The sequence below is a fragment of the Macrobrachium nipponense genome, chromosome 10 (genome assembly GCF_015104395.2).
Source record: "Macrobrachium nipponense isolate FS-2020 chromosome 10, ASM1510439v2, whole genome shotgun sequence".
Classification (NCBI taxonomy): Eukaryota; Metazoa; Arthropoda; class Malacostraca; order Decapoda; family Palaemonidae; genus Macrobrachium; species Macrobrachium nipponense.
Genome location: NC_087204.1, coordinates 48001148 through 48023423, shown reverse-complemented (window position 1 = coordinate 48023423; position 22276 = coordinate 48001148). Strand labels below are relative to the sequence as shown.

At 34.7% G+C, this 22276-nt stretch overlaps 1 protein-coding gene across 10 annotated transcripts in view; it reads left to right on the top strand.

Moving 5' to 3' along the window:
• Positions 1–22276, top strand: part of LOC135223606 (ankyrin repeat and fibronectin type-III domain-containing protein 1-like) — a 682119-nt gene that overhangs the window by 634517 nt on the left and 25326 nt on the right. For 9 of the 10 annotated variants that reach the window (XM_064262185.1, XM_064262189.1, XM_064262193.1 and 6 more), the window contains 3 exons: positions 8961–9062; positions 17490–17568; positions 18442–18545. In XM_064262185.1, coding sequence (XP_064118255.1) covers positions 8961–9062; positions 17490–17568; positions 18442–18545 — 285 coding nt within the window. Of the gene's footprint in view, positions 1–1444; positions 2420–8960; positions 9063–17489; positions 17569–18441; positions 18546–22276 lie in introns of those variants that run through there. The other variant, XM_064262194.1, reaches the window with a different exon arrangement.

The window sequence follows — 22276 nt, the reverse complement described above, 5'->3', positions numbered from 1 at the left end:
CGTATAAAAGTGGGTGAAGGTGCATTTGCATGACTGTCTGGTTACCTTAGTTACGTAAGACTGTTTATACTTTTCTGTGACGTAACGTTGACTTATGGGTATTAAATCGTGTTTTCTTCGAAGGCAAAACGAAGTTTTCCTTTTGACCCACAATGCTTTTCTCTTCGTAGTTTTCAAATATCACCGGTAATATCACTCCATTAATGTTAACCAATAATATGGAACTAAATACCTAGTTAGTACTTGATGGAATATTTTGCTTCAATTATGCTGGGTATTGTTTTTATTACTTTACATGACTCTCTATTTTTTTCTTGATTCTCGAATACTTTCTCAGTCCTCTCTAAACGTGTAATTGCCCCCCCCCCTCTCTCTCTCTCTCTCTCTCTCTATATATATATAAGATACGTATATATATATATATATATATATATTATATATAATATATATATAGATATATATACATATATATATTACATCACATACATACATTTAACATACATACATACATACATACATACATACATCACCGTCATGTAGTTATGTATTGTATGTATGTATATGTATGTATGGAGGTATGTAATGTATTGTATGTATGTATGTATGTATGTATTGTATGTGTATGTTTTCTGTGTATGGAGCTGTAGTATGTGACAAGCTTTATATGTGAGTATGACTGTTTCAAATATTGTGACCATAACAAATCTTACATGGATTTCGCTTTACCTGGGGAATAAATTACACCTTGATGAAGATTTGATCATATGCCTTTTGGGTTTAATCGGAAATGGCAGGGACTTCGTAATTTATTACTTTTTGTATCTCATGAAATACCGACTTGAAGTTCAGGAATTTTTGACAATTGCTTTTCTGTAATATACTCTTAAGTTGTATAAGAAAGTCGTTATCGTAATATATTGTTATTATTATAGAAGGTTTAAATATTTAATCATTAGCAGTTTATGTAAAATTTAATTGTATTGCTAAGATGTAATGCGACGTGTTATGATTGAAAGTCCAAGGAAAAATGTCCAGTGCATGTTCTAAACATGATCCAAATAGAAATCTTGATATGCGTTTTAATGATAGTTGTGAAACTAGCGGAAATGAATATACGATCGAATAAACACGGTGCTTTGGTTTTTTGAAGAACCGAGTCAATGCTTATTTTGTTTACAGTGTTATTGAAATCCACTGGAAATTGTGTCCAAAGATTTTCTCACGTTTGTTCGAGATATGCTGATCACTTGGCAAATGTCATCGCCCGTAGCTTTTAGAGGACACGAGGTTTATAAGGGAGAGCACACACACACACACACACAAACACACACACCTGACAGCGTAGCGATATTATGTACGAGAAAGATAAGCAGCAGACACTTGCTGTGAGTATACTCAGGATGTACGTTACGTGTTCATATGCTGCTGGGCTGTGGCTACGGTCTCCGGACATTCACAGTCGTGGTGATTTAGTGTTCGTGTGCGGATGGTGCGCGCAGACCGTCATGTGAGCTGACTTTAGTGGTGATTGGGGAGTAGTAGTAGTACACTCGTTTCATCGGCATCGATTGCGTTGCTGATCTCTATCGCCCGAATCGTGGTGGAGAATATGATTAGTTTTAACCCAGCACTGTTGACATCCAATGTTATGCTGATATGACATATTCAGCTCTCGTAGACTGACATTTGCCCATCGGGATGACTACCTCTGGTGCCATGCAGCTTCCCGTGGGCGGATCTCCCTTAACATTGCGACGTCGGAAAAAATCAATTCTTTCGGTTATCACTCGCTCCATCCGCAATTCGCTTCACATTGACCAAAGCTCGCCAACGTCCCCTGTGCGAATGGTTGGCTTTTGGGAAACCAGCAGTCCCCCAATTCTTGAGCAAGGCGCTCCGTCGCCATTCTTTCATCACTTGTCAGTTCTCGACAGCCCCGAAAGTGAGGATCAAAATGACTCGCTGTCCTCTTTATCAAGCCGTGAGTGTTGCAATACACCTACGACGTCACCGGATTCCCCGGCGTCAGGGGCACCGGTACCCTTCACTGACCTGGGCGGCATGCCACTGAACAGTCATTTTCAACAGCACTCTCTGGACGACGAGTCATTTCGATCCTCTTCGAACTCGGTGGTGAATTCCATCACTAGCATGGAGGAGAGAACCGTCCGTTCGAGAACTCTGAGTTTCACCACCCTTCGGCGTAGGAAGGGCAGCGAAAGACAGACAAAGTCCACCGAAGTTGCGCGAAGGTCGTGGGAGAAAGAGGAGTGGGAGAAGGAACTCATTGTTCCCCCAGCGAAGATGTGCCGGAGGAATACCTATGCCCATGTGGACCCATCAATGATCTCCTGTAATGGAGAAAGTCCCCCAAATTCATACCGCGACACAGGACAATTTTTCCCCGGTCAAAATGATGGTAAGTGCGTCGTTAGTAGTTTTTACTGGGATATCCCTCCATAGAGCCTTTTAACGATTTTGTCGTCAGGTCTATGCAAAATAATTTGCTTGATTTAAAACTATTATAGTCAAGGGTGGGGGTTACGAAAGAGGTGTATATACGAATATATACGACTATAGATATATAGAATATATATATATATATAATAATATATATACCATATATGTATATGTTAAAGGGTTGAAACCTGGCAAGTAAGATTAGTAATTTAAAAGGGTCTTTAAAAAAAGCAAGTTGTTAGCCGGTATTCCTGTTACAATATTATAGGTATATTATATATAATATATAGATATACTAGATAGAGTATATAGATATATATAAGAGAGAGAAGTGGATAGATAGATGAGAGATAAGGATAGAGAGAGATATATATATATAGAGAGAAGAGAGGAGAGAGATGTAATAGTACGATATATATATATGTATATATATTATATATGCAGCTAGTAATAAAGATATTCTTTAAAAAAAGCAAGTTATATAGCATTTACTATGTTTTTTTACAAAATATATATAGAATATATATATATATATATATATATATATATATATATATATATATATATATTACATATATATATATATATATATATATATATATATATATATATATATAGTATTTCTGTTATCTATGATATTCTTTATAACCCAACCTTTATTTACGGTATGGAACCGGAATTAACCCATAATTCGTAGGGTATGATGGCGACGCATTACAATTACTAATGTTTTAAAGATGAATTTGGCCGAGACACTGCAATTTACGCCGCGATACGTGCTATAGTTTCAGAAATGTTTAAATGACGATGTTTTATCTGCTGCAGTTGTCTTAACTGTAGAAGTTTAGTAAACATTTTATGTCCAAGAAATATTTGTCGACAACTGCATGGTAAAATTAAGAAATTTGAGACAGAAAGTTTGGTACAGTAACTGCACAGAGAAGGCAATAGATATTGATATTGTGGCCATGGATTGTTCTTTAGGGAAACTGATTTGGATTTAGTTCTATCGGCATGTCGTCTGTGAACATTTACTAAGATTTTGAAATTTGGTTCAGGTGTGTGCAATTATCAGGCCTTACACGTTTTATTTTGTTTCCCTTGTACGAAATTTCAGAGAATGAATAGATACATTGCATGCAACACGATTCTTACGTACGCGAGATTTTCTTGTATACATGTATGAAGGTAGTGAGCGTTGGGCTCGCTTTTGCAAGGTTGTGGCTCGACCCCCGCCGCTCTCCTGCCGCAGGAAAAGTGAACCAGCTGAGGTGTTTGCGCTTATATTAATATATGTATGTATATATAGTTATTATCAGGGATGTAAGATTGATAGTGAAGAAATGATGGGATTGAGAATGGATTGGAGAAGTAAAAACAAAGGCTACTGAGGCGATGAAAGAATCAATATTTTAAGATGGTTGGGTCAAAGTCGGTAAAGAATGGACGATGTTAGGTTTTTGGAAGTTTATAATTCAGAAATGTTGGAAGGACGATGGAGAGGTGTTCTGAAGAGGGGTTAGATAAGATGGAAGAGGTATTGGAAAGGAAGATCCTTAATATCTAGGTGTAGGAGTACGAGCAAGATAGAGGTAAATAACACTGCCTTTTTGGAGGTTCTATGCACAGCCAGTGAGCCTTTTTGTAGGGTTTAGAATCGGCTTTTATTCAGCTATTGAAGTTTGAATGTGGCAGTGATCGATGTGTGTGTGTTTTTTTTCCAGCCTTTATAAAGGAAACTGATTTAGACATATATATATATATATATATATATATAATATATATATATATATATAATATATATATATATATACTATTCTACAAATACAAATTCCTTTAATATCCAATTTGGTCTACCTCGGAATTAATATATTTTTCATATATGTTTGGGCCGAGTCGATGATGTCACTAGGCCTGATTTCTTCTCGATGGCTGTCTCCGCTGGTTGGGAAAACCGAAATTATTATCAACTAAAAAACGTTTCCCCTTTCGGTTTAGCATATAATAAAAACATTAATTCCGCCGAGGTAGCGCGAATTGGATATTAATTGGTGATTTGTAGCTTAATGAATGTATATGAATCACGGTGATGTGATAAGAAGCCATATATATATATATATATATATATATATAATATATATATATATATATATATATATATATATATATATATATATATATAATATATATATATATATATAAGATATAATATGTGTGTGGTGTAATTATTTTCATGTTGATATGGTGAAGGTAATGGTTTTAGTTAAGAAGAACCTAATGTTATTAAAAAATTAAAAGTTTTCCACAAGTTAATTAGGAAAAGTTATAGTGATTTTTAAGTAATTTAAAGGTAACTAAAAATAATAAACTTGACAACTAAATGAAATGCTCGATGTTTTGTCATGAAAAAAAATCTTATTCTGGTTGGTGTCCTTCACCACTGTTTAGAGGTAACATAAACCGCGAAGGCATTGTTGCTTGATTTTCTCTCGACGTCTGCTTGCATCGAAAGATTCTGTGGTCTCTCCGATTTCAAGGAAGAGGATGTCAACCGTCACCCTCAGTCGGAAGGAAGGAGTTTACTAACAGTGTCTCGCCACATGACGTGGCATTAGTAAGTACTTCCTCCTCCTCGTCTTCTTCTCAGCTTAATCCTTGGTTGGGGTAGCCGTTTTTAATGAGCCTCCACCAGCTGCTTCTGTCTTGAACGGCACATTTCATAATTGGTTTCGACAGAAGTTTTACGGACGGGTGCCATTATTTGCTATTTTTCCGGACTTGGGGCAGCACTTTCTTTTTTTCTTTAAATTTTGATCTGAAAACCTTGATGGAAAGTCGCTGACAGCAAAGGCAAGAGAGCTCCAAAGGGATATCAACCTTCAGAGGGAGATAAGTTATTGGGAAAGGTGATAAATGAATAAATACAAGTGAATAGAAAATAAAACCGATAGGCCTAAATTCAAGAGACTTCCACAGAAAGCAGGAATGATATGTTCTTGGCCTAAGCATTTGGAGATCAGAAGATTCCACAATTGCATAAGGTAAACTGGTTTGCCCCCAGCAGCTAGGCTAGCGTAACTAGCATTAAAATGCCCTTATTTCAATGTTTTTTTTTTTAGCTATTGATGCATTGTTTTGGTAATTGAGTTGTTATCTTAATACTTCCGCCATTTTAACCTCACTGGCCACATAGGTGACACAATGAAAAGACAAAATAAAATGGTTTTTAATTATTCATTTGGCATCACTTAATCAAGTGCGCTATCTTTCTGGTGCAGTCCCGACCCCTCCTCTCTCTCTCTCTCTCTCTCTCTCTCTCTCTCTCTCTCTCTCTCTCTCTCTCTCTCTCTCTCTCTCATTTTAATGATGAATGATGAAGAATAAGCTCATTTTGAAGAAGTTAATGGGTAGTGCTTTTATAAGAACGCCTAACGAGCACTACATTTTCAAACCTGTCATTTTTTCTTATATAGCCCAGATTCCCTTCACCAACTGACGCACAAACAAATCCTTTAGCGAATATTTGAACATTGTTCTTGCAGACCAAAAATTGGCAGGACTGCAGCTACTACCAGCACTTTAAGCTACGAAGACTAATTTTTCAAGGGATTTAAATCATTTTAAGGCATAGCCTGCTCGCTAAACGGCATTATGTAAGGGCCCTAGAAGCCCTAGAAACTGGTGAACATCATTCCTGTAGGACAATCAGGTATCCTTTGTGATCTTGATTACATATAGTCTCAGTTGCTATGCTCGATCTCTCATACTAATTGATGTACTTACCGTCCTAAATAAGTCGATTAGCAAGACAATGATCTCCGTACTAAATGTAGATGAAGGTGATAGTGAGAATGAATGGCACTGGTATACTTATATGATTCTTTTGCCGTGGTCTCGAGTCTTTCCAAAATATACTGTAATCTGAAGATCCAAATTATTTCAGGTTTTAGGGGTTGTTGTTAAACGGTATATATCATCTGCTGTCGCAAGAGAAAGCATAAGTGTTTCTTGATTTTGTTTAGGGGGTGTTTGGAGTCTATAGACTTGAAAACGAAAAATGAAAAATACTTTAGCAGTATTTAAAGTTATAAGTACTTTATTTGTTTAATCGAGCTCATCCCCCATCCTATTATTTTGAGGACCGTTCGGATTTCACATTTATAGTTATCAGGTAATTTTGATACCTAATTCACATTACAGTTTTCATTTTGAATTATTGAACTTGAGCATTTGTAGTACGTAATGTTTCTTGATGTGTAAACTGATTTTGAGGACTAATGTTTGATAAAAGAAAATTTGCAATGTGTATTCTGATGAATGTGTTCCTTTTAGTATAATGTTGTAATCACAAATGCCATGTATACATATTTATGTGGAGATGGATGTACACGTTATGTTACATATAAAGCGTGTCCTTTGTGTCTTGGCCTTTGACTTCTTACCGTTCTCACTTTCCCTGTCCCTTTTATCGTCCTCTTTGTGGAACTGCGATCGTTTGAACTTTAGAGCGCCAGTCCATTTTTAAATAGAAATGTAAATAGTTGCGTGGTCAATCTCCATAAGAAAAGCAAAGGAAATGACCGCGATAAAGGATTGCGTAAAAAATACTGAAATATACTCTCGTGTGTTGCGTCAAATACCACGAATTCACATTCGACCCTTGGCATTATTTATTGTGCATTCATGTAGGTCTTGGAAAGTGTTCTGCAACATGTATGTTTGTGGGCGTATTGTATTTACTTCGTTTATCATCTCTTCGTTGTATTCCTCGTATGTGATGCCATTTAGTTTGAATTGTGGGCTTCTCGTGCCGAGTTTATTTATTTATTTTTGTTTATTGTTTTTTTGCTAAAGACTGTATTTTCAGTGAACACTGAACATAATTCTTTTATAGTCTTGTAAGGATGAAACACTGCAAATGAATTTCAGTTATGTTCTTTTACATTGGTCGAGGGAAAGTGTTTCAGAGAATGCGGTAAAATGCGTTTCAATGAGTAAAATCATCTTCATTCTTTACTTGTTCTTTTACACCATTGGTAAGTCCTGTGTGGTATCGACTTAACTGTTTAATTATTTTTTCTCTTTTCTCTTCATAGGTCTAAGACTTAAATTGGGCTCACTTCTCGTTTCTTTTACTAGAGTATATGTGAAAGGTTAATTACTTCAATATAACTGTCCTAATTGGGCATTATTTACGATGCTAGGAAGGCAGTTACAAGTAAATGTGCATATTACCATGTTTTTGGAATTTCGTTTAAAGCTTAATGCATCAGCAAATATTAACATTTAACACCCTTTAAAATATACTGAGGCAAGTTATATCGAATGTGCACATTGGCAGTTGAAAGGAGCACTGGAAGCTGATATTAGAACGTACGTGTAGTTTATACTTTCAAATAAAACTGCATTTATGTGATTTTTTTTTCCTGTGTCAGTATTTTGTCAATGGTTTCAACTAGATATTATTGAGAAGACTTTTAATTTCCAAGCACTCCTATTGATTTTTGTAAATATGAAAACACTTTTGACCAGGTTAAAAGTTTGAGAAGCCAGTGACGACTAGATGGCTTGTACCTGGAATTCCACACGAGAGGTGTGCAATTCTTGATGGACAACCTAAATTTTTGAAGATTGCCACCATCAACACCCACGAATTTTCATTGTTTTTGGGAGTTTGATGTATCGCTGCAAGAAACGTATCTCCAGGAGTCTTGATCTTGTTGTTCTGATTGTTTATATTAAAAAAATTTGGAAGTGGAGCCAGTTTACTTCGTCCTTGTTGATCAGGGTAAAACAACCTTTAATAGTTAAAGCTGAAAAGGACTGTTAAAGTAATACTGAATATATACTGAGCTTAAAATGCAAGCATCTTCATTGGTTTTCGAAGAGGATACTACCAAAAAGAAAAAATCGCCTCGTAACTGTCGACAGTGCGCACCTTACTAATTGCTCGATATCACGTCTTTCTGTATATGGTTTTGATAAAGTTATTGTTCTAGTTCATTTTTTTATAATCACATTCACTAAAGTTTGTATAATCTCTTTTCTTGCTAACAATTAATTTTCTTTTTTAACTTTCGAAAGAGACAAATTCCATAAAAACAAAAAGTAAAGCCTCTTTATATTTCTCTATGGCCCGGGTCTGTCTATTTTCACATTGAAAATGATACTTTTTTTTTATACAACTGATTATTGCTTCCCAAAAGTGCTTCGCGTTAAAACGCGCCTTTGCGTCATGTAAATGTTGTGTAGATTAATACACGTTTGTCTATCTAAACTGGTGCGTGAGTACGCATTCTCGTACTTAGTGAAATGCCACTTCTTAATTAATGAAAGAATGTCTCCAAACTTAGCAGAGAGTTCACGTTTGTATCATAGAAAATCCACGATAAGTTCTTTGTTCTCAGACTGACAGGTGTTAATCTTGCGTGACCAGATTGACACGTGTTTTCTTGAAAGAGAGAAAAGAATGACTCATTGCGGTCGTCTCTTGTTTTCAGCCATGTCGACGATGGATGATGTGCTCATGGATGGACTGAATCTCAGCAAAGCTGATCGCAAGAAGTTGGAGAAAATCAGCAAGATCAATATCCACCTGCATGGTAAGGAAATGTGTACTTCTAGTTAGAGTGATAGCGTTTATGATAATGATTAATATAATTCTCTCCATTCTCTGTTTTAACGAAAGTACAAAGTAATGTTGATGAGCATGATCAAAACAAATTGGGAATAAATGTGTGTATTTCTGAGAGAGAGAGAGAGAGAGAGAGAGAGAGAGAGAGAGAGAGAGAGAGAGAGAGAGAGAGAATGTCGTGTTATCCACGAGGAATTTGTATCCTAGGAAGAAGTTGATAAAATAATGTTTATTTATTGATTGAATGATTATTAATTGTGTAACTTTAGACATCTCCCTTATAGCGACACTGTTTACTTTTAAAGTAAGGAATTTCAAATTTTGTAAGGAATGAAGGTGCTGTTCGTGGTTCATGTTTCTCCGATCCTCATTAATGTTCAGGAAATAGGTCAGGTTAGGAATTTTGCCGTTAGTGAAAAGACATATCTATTTCTTGTCAGATTCCACAGTTCTTTGTGTTTTTAAGGAACAGATGGATGTCATATATTATGCATTAGGTTTGGTGGGACAAAAGTGGAACCAGTTGCCCTACAAAAGTAAAGGAGTTGCAGGTTGATACCATTGTATGGAAAAAAAAGGAGATAAGTGAGAATGATAGAAATAGCAAAGCGTACTAACTTCAGATATTTGATTTGCGTGAACATAGGTCAACTTGACATTTTATAATTGGTGAAATATCTTACAGGAAGATATATTTCAATTAACATATTTATAAAGATAACTTTTTGCTAGCTATTATTATTAAAAAGGAATCGTCATTCATGTGCATTGTGTAGAGTTGACACTGAAAAAAACACACATACACACACAAACACCGGAAGGTTATGCAAGTTAAACTGCAGAGAAGAAAGGTTAAGGAGAGTGAGCGCATGTTGTTCGTTTTCCGACACAAATTATGTGGTCTTCTATAATACATACATTCCACCTTCTATGAAAGACAGGCCAGACTGCGTCGCATTACGTTGAATGTAATTAAATAGAACTAGGGACTTATTTCCTTTTGACGTCCTAATCTTAGTTTTTGTTTATACCGCACGCATGTTAGTATTGGTTGCAAGATGAACTCTTGGACATAACGTGGTGGCATGCTAATTGACGACATCGTTGTTTACGAGTTTGTTATTTTCCGAACTCCTTTGTGAATCGCTACCAAGGGAAACGCTTTGTTACGTAATAATAGTGAGCAGCCTTGAAAGGATAGGGGCGTACCTGCTTACCATCCCTTGTAGTAATCTTCGCGTGTGTATAGTCAGCCAATCTTATTTTTATTTTATTTTCATGCACATCTCGCAAACGTATTCGATTGAAAATGGGCTTTCTGTCATAAGTTAAATTAGGACGTTGATTTCCATAAGTTTAAACACTATTAAACACTATTCTCAATTCATTTCATTGGTTTATCAGATACTAAATTTCTGTCTTTGTGGTTTCCATTTTTGCCAGAGCAAGTGTAGCAGTTTTTAGATTGCCAGACCAGAGGTTTTTTGCAGAGCCTGTATTTATTTAAGTCTTGTAATATGGGAGTTAGACCTATTACAAGTTATATTGTAGCAAAAATGTATTTTCTTATTACTAATCATCGAACAAAATGGGTCCAAGAGCAAATGGTTATTTAAATTGTGCTCAGTATATACTTTGAGCTAGAGCCGAAACAGCAGTAGCAATGGTGTTTTGCAGGGTAAGGAAGCCTGGATTGGAATGTAATGTTACTAAGTAAGGGATCATATTGTTCCAAAATGTTAAAATCTTACCAGTAATTTCACCTTACAATGTTTGCCACCTCAACTAGAGAAAAATAAATTAAGGTTGTTTTATATTTGGTTGCTTTGTGTTTGTGAAAAAGAGGCAAAAGTCACGATGGTATTAAAATCATAATTAATTTAATATTCACAAAACTTTGTTCGCTTTACCAGTTCATGAACAGCAGTGGTGGCGGTTCTATCATTCTTGTCTGTCCTTGATAAAATCGTATAGTATTCGTCAAGTACTCCAAGTTACGAGTGCCCCTACCGAAAAAGTCAGAGGACGGTTTTTCCTCTCCATCTCTTTAACTGTCCGTCCGTTTTTTTTACCATCTGTTTGTCCGTTACTGTCTGTCTGTCATCCATACTTAGCTCTTGCAACTCCTCCTACATGACTGAAGGGGTTCAGTTGAACTTGACATAAATGCAGTCCGCCATGCTGAGATGCACAGGAAGGGAGATCCTCCGTTAGTCCATCAGTGTCTGTCATACTTAGCTTATCACACTGTGCGACTGTTGTACTTAGTTTATCACAATGTGTGTTGGTCATACTTAGTTTGTCACACACTGTGTGTTGGTCGTACTTGGTTTGTCACACACTGTGTATATGTCGTACTTGGTTTGTCACACACTGTGTGTCTGCCGTACATAGTTTGTCACACTGTGTCTGTCATACTTAATTTATAACACTGTGTTTGTCATACTTAGTTTTTAACATTGTGTTTGTCGTACTTAGTTTATCACACTGTATCCCTGTCATACTTAGTTTGTCACACTGTCTGTCGCACCTAGCTTATCACACTGTGTTTGTCATACATATTTATCACAGTGTTTGTTTGTTGTACTTCATTTATCACTCTGTGTCTTTCGTATTTAGTTTATTACCGTCCCACAATATACATAGATGGACATGAAGGGGTCCGTCCGTCTGCCTGTCACGCATCCTTGTATCAGCAACGTCTGTCACATTTACTGTATCATTCCTTTGTACAAAATAATTTCATTAGTCGGAATGCTACTAAGAGGGAACTGAAGGTCGGCAGGAGGAGGGAGCATGTGTTGCTTTATCTGTACTTGCAAATATGACTCGGTATATAACTTAAAGCTTTTTATTCTTTTTTTTTTTTTCGACTTTCGAGTTGCTTACCCTTGTTGAGGTCTGGTATTTTCACGAAGCTATACAAACGTCGCCTGGTTACATGTTCGTACTTTAGTTTTTCTTAGTTGGGTAAAACGACATATGATAAAGTGAATATGCGGATACGTTCAGATATTTAAATACTTTATTATACTAAATATAATGGCTATTGCAAATTCTGCCCTTTTATTTTCAGTATATTGTATTTCCTTTACTCTTCATGTATATGAATGTTAAAAAGCAAATAGTGAAAGTGTTTGGAGGGGGGGGGGGGGGGGGGGGGGGGGGCGGATTTCCAGCCTTGTATCAGAACATCATATACTGATGATTGCATTCAAGTTATAAAATATTTAAAAACTATTACGAAACAACTAGCTAATAAAAATGTTACTGTTCTACTTTTTTATCCTGTGTAACAACGGAGAAAAATTTTGATTTTTTTCCACTGTTCAAGTTTCCGTGTCATAATAATTACTTCAAATGTGTATTAACCATTTTATAAAATTAAAAAAAAAATGTTTTTAGAGCTTAACTGGTAGAATCCAGTTTGTGAAGATGATAATACAACCGATTTTCACTCATTACGGGCAACCACACTCCCATTATACCACTTACTAACATAGGAGATATCTAATTAAGGCAAAGTCTTTGTTATGGGCAATTTGGGCTTTTAAAGACACGATTGACGTTTGGATTCTGCAAGAAATTTTTTAATACTTCCGTAAATTACTTTAAACTTATGGATTCCCTTTCATTTTTTATCATAGTTTCTACCGAAATTCTTTGATATGTTCCGTCCACCCCCAAAAAAAAAAAAAAAAAAAAAAAAAGTGCTTGTGCTCAGTCGATAATTTAGTGAATTATTTCTCTTTTGTAATTCACATTTATTGCTCCATTATTGCACGATTTCTTCATGATTTTATACACACATCGAGTGTGCGCTAGGAAGGTGAGTTGCATAATGTGGCCTTTGGTTTTTAAGTGAAAATCTGGAAAGATGACGTTCCATATCTTCTCTCAGTAAAGTTATATTAAAGATCTAGTCAGTTGGAGACTAATTTGCTAATTGTCAACAAGCACTTCTTAGATTGGAATGGAATGGAATGGGATATGAAATTTAGGCTTGAAGTCAAGCACTGGAATCCAGATGGATTATTCAGCGCTATAAAAAAACAAGCACATCTTGATGGATTAATATTCTGATGTAGTCCTATAAGTCAACTTGAACCGACTATCCTCAGTTCCTTCAGCTTCAAGTAAATTTGCTCCTCTGAAGGACCTCTTGTGGTGAGCTTATCAGTGACACCTTTTAGGCTTGCCTCTTTCTTTTGATTGGTGTTTCCATTTGCAGATTGACATTTGGATAACTGAACGAATGATCGATTAAATTTGATTCTGGTGAACGCTGAAATATTGTGAGAACGTAGTGGTTTTTAGAATTAATGCATTCAGAACTTCATCTACAGGAAATGAAATGAAGAACGCCCTTATGTTTATAACATGATCGAGAGGATGTGTGTTAACACCAATTTGCTTATGTACATAGCAATTTTTATTTTTACCACTGTTATCCATTTCTTTCTATTTAAAACAGCCTATGACACTTGACGAATAAAAAATCGACGTTTGAAATAATTATCCTGTAAAGTGCTCATGGATTCCAAAATTTTGTACTTTTGATTTGTCAAGAGAGTTATCGGGCGGGCCACTTGTCCACTGTTAGAAAACCAGACAAAAGCTACCGTCAGCTTCCTATTTTGTCGGGAATCAACCTTTCAAGACTGTAATGTGTACAGGTCATACATATTCGTATACTTCCGTTATATACTGCAATGCATTAATTTTATTCATTTCGTCTTTTGGTACCTTGGTTATATTTTGCATACCAAGTCAAGGAGAGGATGACTGGCAATGCGTATTTATGTTCTGTTATAAAAAATTAAAAGCCATTCTTTACACACACACACACACACACACACACAAACATACACTTATATATAAATTATCGCCTCCAAGGCCACGTGACGCGAAGGGCCTCTGTGAAATACCGCTACCCGTCTTTCATTTGCTTCTTTTATCTTCCCCAAATTTCCACTCTTCCCCAGCTTCCTTTCTTATAGTTCTTATCCAAGTTGATCTGAGTCTTCCAACTCTTCTTGTGCCAACAGGAACCCAGCTGACAGTATCAGTATCCCCCAGGCCATCTCCATTTCCCTCTCATCATTATCTTATCTGCACATGAAAGTTCCGTAATTTAAATTCATTTCTACTAATGTCTTGTCATTTGACTTAATATTCTTTCTAAAGCCTTTTCTCAAATGTACGAAGATCCCTGGCTATAGTTTCATTGTCACGTCATAATTTAAGACCGTATAACAATTTATGTATACTCTTATTTTTGTTTGTGATTTCAATCTATTCTATGTCCAGATATTCAGTTTGCACATTGTTTTCAATTGCATTTTTGTCTTATACTAAATTCAAAACCAGGAGATGCTGTACTGGCTGTCATTGTTCCTTATTATTTAAAAGATTGATTCTTATCAAAGCTTTCTCCAGCTAATGCTATTTCATCCATTTGCGCATACTCTGCCTTCATTACTTCTGTTTTTCTTCTATTTAAGAGTCCCATCTCTAGCTATATGAAGCATTCTGTTGAGCAAGTTTCGTAAACTCCGTGGGGTATTGTTGATTAAAACAGCATCTCCTGCATATTCTGTGAGGTTTCTGTCGTTACTCCAATCCAAACCTCTTCCACCTCCGACCACTTTTTTCATTATGAAATCTGTGAGAAGGGCAAATAACTAAGGTGAAATATTATTCCCGTGTAGCACCCCACTATTTACCGCAAAATATCTTTGAGGGTACTTTCATTGATAATTTCCATTGTTTTTACATATTTAACAGAATGCCATTCCAACATAATTTAATAATAATGGTCTGTGGGCGCTGTCGAAGGCCCTCTTGTAATCAGCAAGATATCAGAAGGGGATTGTGATTTTCCATTCACAGTTGCACAATGAGTCCTAACACAAATGTTTTATTTGTGAAACTCTTACCATTTGTATATTACATCTTCAGCATTTTATCGGTTTCTTTCTTCAGCCTACTGAGATTAAGCATACTGGATATTTTAATTATAAATGCAATGCCTTTATATTAACCACATTCAATCAGGTCACCTTCCTTTGGTACTTTTGCTATGGCTTCCAGTTCCCAATCATAAGGATATGTTTCCATATTCAATGTTCTATAAAAACATTCTAGTTGGTATACATGGTGTGATTTCATTTTCAATCAAAAGTTTTGCAATGAATTCATGATAGCCTAGTATTTTATGTTATTGATTCCGCCTAAAAAACTGTCAAGGCATTCAAAAGCAAACTCGGGTGTTCTTCAGAGTCCGGTTTATCAATCGAAATATTCACTTATCTCTAATTCATGACCTTACATCAATGATTTGCCCAGCATTGTCCTCCTCCCCCTTCTGGTGTCCTTATTGACCCGTCCTCCCTTTTTACAGATACTCTCTTTTTTTTTCACCCGTGGCTTTGTGAGCAACGTAAGCTTTTTCTCTTTTTGATCCTCATTAAATTCTCTTTTTAGACTCGAGTATTTAGCACGTATTATTTACGTTTAAATCTCCTCCCTGAAATTTGTCTTCGTGCACATTTTGCGTCTACCTTCTATTTACATAGTAATGGTATATTCTTGGTATCATCCAATATTCAAGGTGTCCGTAATAGCCCCATAACCCATACCACTTTCTCTGTAAGTTGATATACATGCTTCAAGTTAAATCAGACCTTACCCATATTCTACTCCTCCTTAGATTTGGTTTCTTGAACTGTAAAACTTTTTCGACATTGAATTGTAAAAGCCTCTCAATGTTCATCTTCAAGAAGCTTAACTATATTAAAATCTAGATACCATGTATGTATTTGTGATATTATATAATATAGTATATATATATATATATATATATATATATATATATATATATATCAAGCATAAAGGTGGACCAATGGAAACGTTGTTATTAATTTTAATTCTTTATTTCCTACGTTTCGTAATATCTTTATTACATCTTCAGGGAATCTGTTAGACAATAAATAAAATTACTTTAAAATTCAACATTTACAAATTGTGTTTAAAAAAAAAACAAAGAAACAAACAAACAAGACAAAGACCGCTATAACCAACCTTTATGCATAAGGATGGTTACGAGGTCTTTGGTCTTGTTTTTGTTTCTGTGTGTTTTTTTAATTGTGTTGTAATTTGTAAATGTTGAATTTTAGAGTAATTTCTAAAGTAATTTAAGGTAATTTTTAAAGTAATTTTATTTATTGTCCAACAGATTCCCTGAAGATGTAATAAAGATATAACGAAACGTAGGAAATAAAGAATTAAAATGAATTACAACGTTTCCATTGCCATTGGTCGACCTTCACGCTGATGTGTCCTACTGGCCGTCGCCTTCCTCTGTCTCATATATATATATATATATATATATATATATATATATATATATATATATATATATATATATATATAGATATATATCTATCGATCTATCTATCTATCTATCTATCTATCTATCTATCTATCTATCTCTATCTATCTATCTATCTATCTATCTATCTATCTATCTATATATATATATATATATATATATATATATATATATATATATATATATATATATAGTACACACACTTTTCTAATACACGTACGGTATATGCTTATGTACGTAAAGTCTGTGTATGAGTTCTTAATATGGGAATTATTTTGTTTTAACTCGTAACATTGGAATATGAAGGAATTTTTGTTGACTCGGTGGCAAAAATACAGCATTTCTTATGAAAGGACAAGCCAACAAATTAACAACGCTTTGTTTTTCATATACTAGGTTGATCATTTCAGATATTTCACAAGTGATCAGTAAAGTATCATTACCGACGCTTAGCAGCATATATGTAGGTCATAACCTTAGTGTTTGGACAGATGTAAAGAACCACGAAGGCCGTCGATCGGAAGTCCTTAACCCATTGAGATACGAAACATGTCGCGTATGTGCTGTCAGATCATACCGTTACAAAGATTGTTTGTAAATCAAGTCTCTCTCTCTCTCTCTCTCTCTCTCTCTCTCTTTTCAGGTGTCATTGTCACAGTTTCACTTTTTTTCACTATTTCGCGTAAATACTCTTGTAACTTCAAAACGCCGTGAATCGCCATCAAATGTAAGTGTAATATATGTATGTATGTATGTATGTATGTATGTATGTATGTATGTATGTATGTATGTATGACTTGATTCTTTGAATAACTTTACATTAGAAAAACGAGAGAGAGAGAGAGAGAGAGAGAGAGAGAGAGAGAGAGAGAGAGAGAGAGAGAGAGAGTCAGTCAGTCAGTCAGTCAGTCAGTCATCGTAATTATAGTTAGAATATTTAATGTTCATGCAAAGACTATTCCCATGAAACTAGTGTAAAATTAGTATTGTTTCTTTCAACAGCATTGTTCGCCGCAGTTGAACATGGCCAGATGGAAAAAGCTCGCAGCATATTGGACAATAACCAGTTAGACATCAACAGGTTAGATTTCTTTAAATTTTCTGAACATTTCATTCCTTGTTGCATTGTTCACTTGAATTATATAGGCTTAATGCAATAGCTGCTTAATCTCTAGGTCTTCAGTGAAATTGTGTAAAAGTAGCAGTCTTCATAAGCAAGTGCTTTTTCATTTGAGATCATAATATAATTCATATATATCCATTTTCACTTAGCCTAATAAACATAGTCGTTACAGCGGGGGCCACGTGCCTCCCCATTTGAAACTGGTGCCCCCCCCTCCCCCTCATTTTGAGTTCATGGAGTTTGTAGTAAAGGCCTAAGCTTAATTTTTTCATATTATTATTATTATTATTATTATTATTATTATTATTATTTTTTATTATTATTATTATTATTATTAAACTTTTATACATAAAGTAGTTTGGTTGTTATTTTAAACGAAGATAAGAGGAGTTTTACTATATTAACTGTAAGAAATAAATCTCTCTTCTTTCTTCATCTCAGGAGTATACGTATTCATTTTCCAAATGTTATGTAAGTGTGAAAGAAATGTAATAAAATTCTGTACAGAAAATTATTTATGGCCAAAAAATACGTGGATAATGTAAAATTTGGAAATTAAAATAGGATAGAAAATGAACACTTAAACACGCACACGCACAGACACACTCACAGACACATACACACACGTGTATTATACAAAAATGTTATATATGTATATAATAATAATAATAATAATAATAATAATAATAATAATAATAATAATAATAATAATAATAATAATAATTTGTGCATGAGCAGGGCCTCCATATTCAGCTGTACTCCCCAGGTGGCCCCCATTAATAGACTCCTAGTTACGCCTATGCTAATAAAATCATCATTGTTCATCAACAGTGTGAACAGCGACGGAGTTAACGTTTTGGAAATCGCCGTGATGTATAACCGCGTCTCTTTAGCCAAGATGTTGCAGCAGGCTGGAGCAACGGAGAGCAACTCAGGTGAGCAGGGTCTTTGATCATCATTGTAGAACTTTTAACGGGCATTTGACACATACCTAAACGAAAATGAAACAGAAAAGTTAATTCAATATTCTTATTGTAATCAGTTACTTGAATTGATAAATAGATAAATTTGGAACTTTTAGACACAATTGGATATATATTTTAGCCACGTGTGATTTTTAAACTCTTGAGTATTTTTCACTGCCTCTCAGAAGCTTTATTTGCACACTGTACAACTTAATGTATAAGGTATAAGATAAGTTACTTTTATTTTTACCCTAAAAATATGCAAGTTTTAGTCAATGCTAGGGTTCTACAAGACTCGTTGTTTATCCAAAACAATTAGTGTTATTGTGTCGGAGCCTTGAGATTATATTTATTTTTGATGGGTCATAAAACAACCTCATCATTTACTGCATGTTATTGGATGCAGATAATGGCTGCTTAAGGTTGACTAAATCATGGTCTGGTGATTTGCATAGCATATGACAGTGCACCTCATGCTGTGGTGAACATGTTTTTTTTTATTACTTGGTGCCTAAGCTTGTACAGCTCTTAGAAATTGAAAGGCTTTCACGGTACAATTCGGTTCATTATCATCCTCCATGTGAACTTGCGGATTGTCCACAAAGTGTTTAATTACATTTATTGAGACATTAAAAATATTACCGATTTCCTTCATGTTCAATGACCTCGCCAGCATTTTTTTTAACTTAATACCGCATATTTCTTAGTTAGGGCTGTCTTCGGCCACCTAGTTCCTATTTGGTTTTACAGCGGGTAGGAAAACAAACGCGCTTACATTACAAACATTTTTGAATGCATTATCTCCACAGATAGTACAATATAGCCATTAAATTGTACTAATATCGGATGGGAATCAGATGCTTATAAAAATTTCAATAAAAGTCTCATGGTTATGAATGATTGCAATAAGTATCATGTGATGGAATATGTGGTAAAAAGTGAGTCGAAAGCTTTTGATATTCATTGCTGTTTACTGCAAAATGTAAAATTGTAAGATATCTGTAATTTTTATAAATAAGGAATGCTTCTATTGCGAAGGGGCCAATTTTATAAGGATACATCCACACACACACACACACACACACACACACACACACACACACACACACACACACACACACACACACACACACACACACACACACACACACACACCCCCCCATGGCCTTTTAGTGAAGTGTCTTGCCGCTTGACATTTTGAGTAGATATTTTGTTGGGAAAGGAAAATGTGTAGGCTTCTTAAGCAATTATTAAACCTGCCATATTTGACTTGACCTATTAGTCGTGAATGAGAAATACAGTTAATCTCGTGTTTACTGACCAATAATTATAACTGTAAACCAGCGGTTTCCAACCTTTATTCGGCCACGCCCCACCTAATCACCTCTGAAATCCTGATGTCCCCTGTGCTGGGTATATAATTCTTGATTATCAAAAAGTGAATAATAAGAATTTTAAGTAGTCATACTGCATATACACCGTATGTATTGACACACACATATTCATACTCGCTCAGGCTTATTGACAAAATATCACTATATATATATATATATATATATATATATATATATATATATATATATATATATATATATATATATATATATATATATATATATATATATCACTATATATATATATATATATATATATATATATATATATATATATATAATATATATATATATATAATATATTAGTCATCCTCGAATTGCTCCATTGAAAGATCAAATGAGTACGCCCCACATTGGGAACCACGGCTCTAAACCCTTCCTTTTTACCACTTATTTATTTCTTCTATTACACCAGGCTAGCATTAAAGGAATCATGCAGTGTTGAAGTTAATCACCAGTGGATCATTCTCTTTAAATTATCAGTGCATCATCAACTCGGAACTGATAAGCCTGAATTACAAATGAGTTTGAATTTGTAAATGTCTGTTTGTAATCGATTATTTGTTTATTGTATTAAAACTATCGACTTTTAGACTTTTATACAGATCAAAGTTATTGCAGTTTTTTAAACGTGAGGAAGAGAGGGAATTTTGCTCAATGAATTTTCATTTATAAGACAAATGGTGTGCAAGTAATTTACATCGGTTTTATATCTCGGATGAGGAACCCAAGTTTATTGTCTGATAATGGTTTTTGGCTACCTATAATTATGTGGGTGCATGCATCATTTTGGGCATATGCTAAACACACTTTGTGGCAGTTTTATATACCTGATATATCTGGCAGTGCGTTGACCCCTTCAGTGGCTTGTACGATTTGTACACTAGACAAGTCAGGTATCATATATGAATAGTAATTGGATGACGCCTGTCATTGTTACATATTCGTAATTTATACATCGAACGGAAGGGAGAGTTCGTCCTTTCATACTGAAGTTAATACAACTGAAATTGAACATAAGAAAAATTTGGTTCCTACGACGCGAATAGTAATGTTATATAACTGATGGACAACTTTAATACATAAGCATTCAACGACGCCAAATGTGTTTAAACGCACACATATATAATACACGTCACGTTTACGCTTGTTTAGTAATATACTCATGAATATTTAGGCACAGTGTGTTTAATATCGAATTCACTACACTCCAGGCATAACTTAGACTGACCGAGAAACGGTCTACATTGACCATTGGGAATTATGACTGATAAATAAATGCTTTGGCCACGGCCGAAGTCGACTGTCTATCGTTATTATTACAGCAAAGGCCCAAGTTTAAATCCTGGCCGGGACACAAGCACACAGAAATTATGATTCCCTTTAAGGTAAGTTATTCCCAAGGTAAAGTGAACGAGATACTAAACAACATATATATATTTATCCTCAAGTACGTGTTCCTTCGTGCTACGTGATATATATATATATATATATATATATATATATATATATATATATATATATATATATATATATAATATATATATATATATATATATATATATATATATATATATATATATATATATATATATATATATATATAATATATATATATATATATATATATATATATATATATATATATATATATATAGTTTAGTATCTAGTTCACTTTACCTTGGGAATGACTTACCTTATAAGGAATCATAATTTATATGTGCTAGTGTCCCGGCCAGGATACAAACTTGGGCCTTCACTGTATTAATAACGATTAGACAATCGACTTCGGCCGTGGCCAAAGCATTTATCAGTCATAATTCCCAATGGTCAATGTAGACTGCATCGTCTCTCGGTCAGTCTAAGTTATACCTGGAGTGTAGTGAATTCGATATTAAACACTTTGTGCCTAAATATTCATGAGTATATTACTAAACAGGTGTACAAGTGACGTGCATTATGTGTGTTAAAACACATTTGGCGGCTTTGAATGCATATGCGTTAATGTTGTCCACCGGTTATAATTCTCTTGTCCTTCAGCAAATAATTTCAAATAAAATAACAGCTACTGACATTAACTTTCGATTCTTGCTGATGTAACCCTATCGGTGTTTCCTTATATTAGTCAGACACAGCATGTGTTCAGGTGTTTGCGATAACACCTGTGTTATTTTTCATCCAAGGTAGATGACACGCCCCAACACCAGCATATTGCTTATCTCCCTATTTTTATCATTTTTTGTTGTTGTCGGCTAGAAATCACAGTAAAGTAAACATTTGAAATGCTGGAAACACTGAACTTACTTA